This window comes from Pteropus medius, unplaced genomic scaffold (assembly GCF_902729225.1).
Source record: "Pteropus medius unplaced genomic scaffold, Ma_sr-lr_union100, whole genome shotgun sequence".
NCBI lineage: Eukaryota > Metazoa > Chordata > Mammalia > Chiroptera > Pteropodidae > Pteropus > Pteropus medius.
Window position 1 is genome coordinate 7324495 of NW_024340698.1, and position 8156 is coordinate 7332650.

Below are 8156 nucleotides of genomic sequence, written 5' to 3' on the forward strand. Positions count from 1 at the left end.
GTAAAATATATATAACATAAAATTTGCTATTTTAGCCATTAAGTGTATAATTCAGTGGCATAATTACATTCATAGTTTTATACAGCCATTACCACCATTTCCAAAATTTGCCTATTCTGCCTGTTTATATGTCATATAAATGGAATCACAAACTATGTGGTATTTTGTGAGTGGCTTCTTTCTCTTAGCATCATGTTTTTGAGGTTTGTACATCTTATTGCATGTCTTAGTATTTCATTCCTTTTTGTGGCTGTATGATATTATATTTTATAGATGTACCACATTTTATTTATCCATTCATCCATTGATGGACACTTGGGTTGCTTTCACCTTTTGGCTATTACGAATAATTGGCTTTAAACATTGGTGTACAAGTATCTGAGTGTCTAGGTTGTTTATGCATCAAAGATAACAAAAAATAGCATTTTCAAAAGCCATCTTGAGTTGGAATGGTACCTTCTAACAAAGTTTGGTTTTACAGACTAGTTAGGTGTTATGGCACTGATAGCAATGACACAATACCTCAGGCACAGTCAGGGTGACAGTGCTCCATTTCACTCACTCTCAAACTTCTCCAAAGACTAATCAGTATTCAGTAAATCTACATCAATTCCCACTTTCATCTCAAATCAGTACTATCTGGGTTTGACCTAACCACCCTACTGAAACTTTCAAAAATCTCCCATAACCTTCTAATTGACATGTTCAGTAGCTTCTTTCTAGTCCTTACTTTTTGTGACCTCTCTATAATATTCCACCATACTAACTTTCTCCTCTTTAAAAATGTTCTCTTCCCTTACCTTCTCTAAGCTTGTTCTCTTCATCTTCTCCCCTGACGCTAACTGAACAGTGTCTCTGTCACCAGCTCCTCCTATTTCATTAACTCTCAAGTCCATTGCTTTCCATGGGAATGAGGTGACCTCTCTCATGGGAAGTAAAGGCTTTGTGGAGCTGTTAGGCATCCTCATGTGAGAAGCATCTGTAGACATGAGAGGAATAATCACGACACTACTGCAGAAGGTGGTAATAATTCTGGGGCTGAGGTAGGAGAGCCAGTACCTACCTACACAGGCACTCATTACTGTCAGGGGTTCTAGGATGGAGTTATTCTGTTTCTGGGAATATGACTTTACTCATGATGTACCTAAATAAGTATAGTAGTGGCCCATATTATAAGAAGATTCTGCAGTAAAAAGATTTCTTTTTCAAGGGGATTAAGTAATATTTTTGTTTGTTCCTTTCTTTGTGGCTGAATGCAATAGTGAAACATAGCAGTTGAAACCCCTGGAAATCTTTTTGTATTAAAAAAAAAAAATGTAAGCAGTCCGAGCTTCAGTTATAAGGGCATTTGCTGTAGTGTTCTCCTCTTGACAAGGAAGGTGTCATAGAAAAGGCTACCTCAAGTAGTTAAGAAATTTGCAAGTTAGAGCATCCAGCTTGGTAGTTTACAAAGCCGAAGTGACCCAAGTTGCCTAACAGTACTTTTAAGATCTTTCCATACATCAGTGAAGAGTGAGAGTGCACACCTGCTCCTGAGGATTTGGGACATAACCTGAAGGTCCTAGTGGACATGAAATATTTTATAAAGTCTTAAATGAGTTTGAAAATAGTGCATTTCTACTCCATCATATGGCCTTGCATATTTTAATATAAAATAGTTTACTTCCCCACTCCAAATCCCTAGGAAGAAGCATGCCATGGCTTTGTGTACCCACAGCCCACTGCAGTGTAACCTGAAGATACAACCCCAGAACAAGTTGCGAAGGCCTAAAATACTAGAGGCCATGACTAGACTAATGGGAAAAGCCATTGTATTCTTTCGCCATTCCATAGTTGGAAGTGAAGGTTGTTTGCAGGCTACAATTAGCTGTAAGCAATGAAGTAGCCATCTCACTGCCCCAGTCCTCTTCCAAGAGAAGCCATTGTATTATTTCCAGTATTTACAATCATTTAGTATGCAAAATTGGCAACTCATTTGTTTGTCAAGAAGGCACATTATAAAATTGGCCAATTCTAAAAGGAGTCCTATTAGACTAATTAAAAACCAGAGGCCTCAGGTGTGCCAGTTCCCCCTCCCCTCGTCCGATCTATGAAGAAGAAAATCTAGACCCCCAGAGACTCAAAGGTCATTAGCAAAGTCACTTTCCTCTGCTTTCAAGTTCATGTAGTCATTTCACACCTGAAAGTTCACAAAAGTGGTGGTGGTAGGGTTGATGTGGTAGGAAGGGTTATATTGAGGAGAGGACAAGGAAACCAAGATCTGTTTGTGATTCAGAAGTGACTGGCAGAGCCCAAGGGCTTCTGTGGGAATGGGCAGCAGAGTGAGCAGTAGTGCAGTGAACATGATGTCTTCAGAGATTTCCCCAGTTTCAAACTCTGGGGTCTGCCAAGCAATATATTGAAGGTTTCTCATATTCATGTCTTGGGGGCCAACTGCACACAGCAAATGCAAAACACAGGAATAGTGGTATTGCTCTGTTGCTATATTAGGGCCGGATTGAAGCCATCTGCTGGTACAAGCTTGGCAAGGAAGAAACCCCATGTTTGGCTCAAGAGCAGCATTCTCTCCCTTGGTATTTTGATAGCAGCTCTTCTTTCAGGCTGCCCTATGAAGTCTGCCTGCTGGTGTGGGCGAGACCCCTAAAGCAACACATTGCCATCCTTGGTGCCATCAGAGAGCACAAACATTTGCTTCCTATTATATGCTCAAGACCCCAATGTCTTTGTAAGGGCCCAAAGGCTTGTCTTACTGGATGACAGATCTTCCTTAGCTGCCTGTGCATGCCTGCTTGATGTATCCCAAAGCTTTGTGTGTACTGGCTTCAGTGGAAGTTATTAGGCCAGAGTTTAAAGAAAACAAAAGCAGTCCAGCATGGATTTATTTATTGCCAGGGCCTCTTATCCAAGATTATAACAGCTAAAGAAAAAAGAAGACTCAGAACTAGGTTACTGATGAAGATCACTAGGAAAACTTACATCCCAAGAGAAGCAACTGATTGAATCTACTTGTTGATGAAGGCTCTGCTGGGAGCAGCCATCTTGGCTGCTGTGGGCAGAAAAATGATTGCAGCCTACAGTAAACCGTGTCCTTTGCCAGGCCCCAGGAGCCTTGGAATCAGAGAGCGATAAAACTAGAAGAAAAATTAGAGTCCATCCAGTCCAACATCCTGACTTAGGGGTGGCTGAGGCTCAGAGGAGAGGGAAATGACTTGCCAGAGGTGACATAGTAAGTCAATGGCTGAGCCAGGCCTGGCATCCAGGGCACCAGACTTGCAGGATGGTGCAGCCTCCTTAGAAACTCCACCAGAAAACTGAATAAGGGTGGAGGGCTCCCCACTTAGTGCTTTGCCCAACAGAAAAGGCAGAAAAACGTTCAATACAACTTGCAGACTTTAATGACTGATGATTATTTTAAAGGGCTTATCTAGTCTGCAACACAGAAGACATAGGGGCAAAGTGAAAGTCAGGGCTGAGTGTGTAATTAGTACAGATTCTTGGGTCTACCTTCTGGGCATAGTTAAACTGATTACAAATAGAGATTTTTGGATTTAGCGTGAAAATGTCCTTGCTGGCCTGAAAGGTTCTAACTGACAATCAACTACAAGATAGGAAAAAAAAAATGTATGTGCATTTTATAATATGTTCCTAATACAACAAAGATAATTTCTGGAAAATCACTTATAAACATTAAATATAAATGATTTAAAAGAAAATGGTTTGTGGTGATTCCCATAGTACATCTCAGTTTGTAGCAAACTGAGAAAGTTTTAGTTTGATGTAGATTTAGCTTCTTTGTAGATTTTTTTTAAAAATTTATATTTGCTACTGGCCGATCCTCAGATACTGTTCCCACAGACTTCTTTTTTACCAAGACAAGATGTGTGACAAGTCTCTTCACTGTCCTTCAGACTGTTAATGATGATCTTTCTAAAAAGCACAAATCAAATTATGTGTTTTCCTTACTTAAATACCTTCAATAGCCCCGTCTTGCCCACAATAGTCTTAGCATTACTAATCTGCCACGATTTGGCTGTTATTTGTCCCTTCTGCCTTCCCACCACCCACCACCCACCACTCAACACACAAGCACACACACACATACACCCTTCACAACAATGTACACTCTGTCTTCCCTCCCACCATAGAGGCTACTTGTTCCTACTGAGTATGCCCTACCTACAATTCCTGATATTGGTGATTTAGCTCAAGCAGAACCCTCTGCCTAAAATGAATCACCATTTCATCAGCCCTGCCATAGTTCCTCCCATCCTTCATGCTGTAGATTATAACCCAATTTTTCTAAAAACTCTTTCCAGATCCTTCTATTTGGAACTTTTATCTCTCCTTTCTATCCTCATAGTGTTTTGCTTGTGCCTTTATCTGAGCCCTTTCTACTTTCTGCCAAGTATCTAGTTGGTTTGTCTATCGACCTGTTTCCCTTGCTAGAACGCTAGAGTATGGGATTCCTAAGTCTTTCTCCAAACTTCTAGCTTAATGCTTGGGATATAGTAGGCTACCATTAAGTTTATTGAATTAGATTGAATTATATTACCCCTATTCCAGAGTGTCCATATTTGTCTTTGACCAAAACCTCATTTCCTCTGTCTCCCATAATGCTTCATTGTCCTGCTCAACTGTCACCTTCATCTCTAATCTCCATGATGGTAGCCTAGGCCCAGAGTGTGTTTTTGCTGGGATTCCCATCAATATAAACCCCAGAAACCCAGCTATGCAGTTGGGTGGAAAAGTTTGCTGCTGCTGAATGTATATTCATTCTGAATATTCCTGAGAGACCTTTGGAGGTAGAAGACTTGGCCCAGCTTTCTGCATGGGGTGTCTAACGGCCCTGGCCATCATTGCTGATTTCATCAGGGAAATAGAACTGCTATAATTCCCACACAGGGTCCCCAACCCAGTGGGTTTTTTTCTCAGTATTTCACAAAGTTTAATAAGGCTACCTAAGGATGTGATCAGTTTTATGTGGAAACACTGACTTTTCTCATGCTTTTCAGAATTTCTCTTTGGCAGTATGTATTTCACTAATCAAGGTTTTTGTTTTTGTTTTTCAAGAAGGAATCCATTACTACTTAATCACTGCAGCCCATTTGATATACAAACTTTTTAAAGAGATGGTAGTATCTTCATATGAGGTTCTGAGTCAGACCTGCGTTCAAACAGCACCTCTGCAACTCACCCACTGTATTAGTATAGGCAAAAAAGTAACCTGAGCTTGAGCTTCCTCATCCATAAAATGGGAATTATAATACTTCCCTCATAACATTGTTTAGAAGGTTAAATTAAATGAGATAACTGTTTAGAAGGTTAAATTAAATGAGATAACACATTTTAGTAGAGTAAGTGGCACACGATGAGACCTCGATAATTGGTAGTCATTTTTATCGTTTCAAAATATAGGGTCCAAGAGAAAGAAATAACAAAAGAGGTCTTTGGTGGCAAAAAGTATTAGAAACTACTGGACTTGACATAACTGCTGGGTTTCCCATACCTACTATAGTACACAAAACTGTTTAGTGTCTGTGGATTCTTTAAAGAGCAAGATAAATAGTGTAGGTGCTGAGTGGTAACATTAATAGATTGTTTCATCTTGATATTGGGCAAGAATATTCAGAAAAGGAATCTGAAAGCAATGCTGAGAGTGCTCTCATTCAGGTCAATCCTAAAAATACCCCTCTTCATTTAAGTTGAGAAGTTGCCGTGCGACTCAAGGCAGGCTTTCAACAGATATAGCCATATGTGTTCTCAGCTTTGGTGAAATCTGATCGTGGCCTAAGCCTGTGTTATCCTTGTCGACTGACAGCTGACCTCGGCTTTCTCTGTTCACTCTGCACAGTTCACCTTTCAGAGAAAGAGGTCTGATTTCCAAGTAGAAGATTGCTCTTTGTTCTTTTTCTCTCTTTATTTCCTTCATATGTGTTGATTTTAGGGGGAGAGAGAATCTAGATTACAGTTTGCTGAGTAACTTTTCCCTGGGTAAGAAGATTTCCTTGAATATTTGATTTGAATGATTATCAGCACTCAAGAAGAAAAACTTTCTCAGCTCTAGAGGAGCAAAATGTAGTCAGATTCATATATATTAAAAGTTACGACATCATTTCTTTATACAGCAATGAAAAATTATAATTAACACAATAGAAAAATGTATATTGAATAAGATAAAGAATTCAATAAAATATATATTCAAATTAATAAGAAAAATATCAATACACATTAGATAAAAAGGCAAAGGATATGAACTGTTATGGATTGAGAAATATTAGTAAACTAAAACAAAAAGCTGGTCTCTATTAATAATCAAATGCTTGCAAATTAAAGAAACCTTGAGATATCATCATATACTGAGTACAATATCTTTTTTCAGTTGTGGCACAGTAAGTTTGGTTCCCTTGTCATTGCTGATAGCATTATAACTACAGTAGCCCTACTGAAAAATGGTATTGCAGCCTGTGTAATCAGACCCCCTAGCTTTGATCACCTTGACAGTGCTGTCTGCTCTAACCAATTCCAGCCTTGGAGCAGCCCTGGTCATGGGCCCTGCTCTGCATGCATCCTGGACTAGCTGAGTCCTCGCAATTTCTTCCTGTGACTTACTGTTTCATCCCTTTTAAGAGGAGCTCTTCCTTCCTTTCCTCTGTAGAACCCCAGTCATTTCCTCTGTGCCCGTTGCTATGCATCTCAGTGTCCCTAAGGGATCTTTCCGGTTCTCTTGGCCACAGGACAGTCGGCTGGTGGCATTACTCACATCACATCACCTTCACTATTGAAATAGAAACATTGGCAACTGAGTCTAGAAAAGCCAAGGCAACAGATTTGAGCTCTAAATCTGGGAAAGCAAATCTGAAAGAAATTGAGCCCTGAGCCAGGGCCAGCCATCTTAAATTTCCTAACAAACCACTTTCTACTTAGATTTTCCTTCTGAGAGACTTTCTCATTGGCCAATTCCAACATCCCAATTTCTTTTCAGAATCATGAAGATATCATAAATGGCAGGTGATCAAAGAAAGAAGACCCTTACCCATTAGTCTCTCCTTAGTCTTAATTTGCTTGGTGTCAGTTGAAATCCTGTACATTAGATCAATTTTACTTTTTTTTCCGTGGGTGTTATTTTTAGAGGGGATGAAAAGACCACATAGATAAAAGAAGAAATGTTTGAGGAATATAAAACATCTTTCAATGGCAAACTACCCTATCCTTAACTCTAAAACAAGGTTCCCAGGAGGAGATCTATATGGGGTACAGGGCCCAGGAAAGGTGCCCTGGGAGTCCACAACATGCCTTCCCCCATTAGTACACATATACTCGAGAAGACACAGGTAGTCACTGACACCACACCTTACATTTTGATACCAGTGAGATTGGTGAAGACGACCTTGAAGCAGAGTATTGCCAGGGAGGAGAGGTTGCAAAGGGCCAGTGTGCACCCTGCGGTGTGGGTGGAGCCACAGGGGAGAGGGGAACAGCCAGCTTACTCCCTATTGGTATGATCTCTGGAAGGAGCACCATCTAGCCATCTCCTTCCTCTGCCTCCCCGCCACACACCCCGTCTCTTGCCATGTCCTGGCAGCCTTCCTTTCTGCAAAAGGAAGAAATCAAAGCTGGGGTATCTCAGCAGTCTAGACAAGTGCTTGAGCCATGAATAGTATACACCTGATACTGTTGGTAATCCTGTATTTAAATTTTTTTTTCTTTATTTTTGGCAGAATTGGCTTATGATCTGGATGTGGATGATGCTCCTGGAAGCAAGCAACATGTGAATCAGGACAATGAGATAACTGCCTCTCACAACCTCGGGAATGGCCATTCCCCACTGAAGGTTCTAACCAGCTTGACAATCTATGTGATGTGCTTTTTCTTCCTGGTGCACTGACTTCTTCCTAGTGCACAGCACCTGTGCTGCCCTTCAGCACCTGTGGTCTTCCTCTATAAAAGGAACCACCCTTTAATTTTTTTCTATTTTTTTTATCTTATATATCTCCTCCATCCATTAAGTAGAAGACAAACCATGTGTTATGTTTTTGAAATCAAATGGTATCTTTAGGAGGAACATAAATTTTAGTGGTAGTATAGATTGTCCTTTTGCAAAGAAAAAAAATCAAGTTGTGCCAAATTATTTTCCTATGTTTGGCTGCTAGAACATG

General features: G+C 40.2%; 1 protein-coding gene across 1 annotated transcript in view; it reads left to right on the forward strand.

The window, feature by feature from the left end:
• Positions 1–8156, forward strand: part of GPC3 (glypican 3) — a 423057-nt gene extending 414901 nt beyond the window's left edge. Inside the window, exon 8 of the mRNA XM_039875284.1 lies at positions 7719–8156. Within this exon, the coding sequence (XP_039731218.1) occupies positions 7719–7885 (167 nt within the window). The 3' untranslated portion in view covers positions 7886–8156. The remainder of the gene's footprint in view (positions 1–7718) is intronic.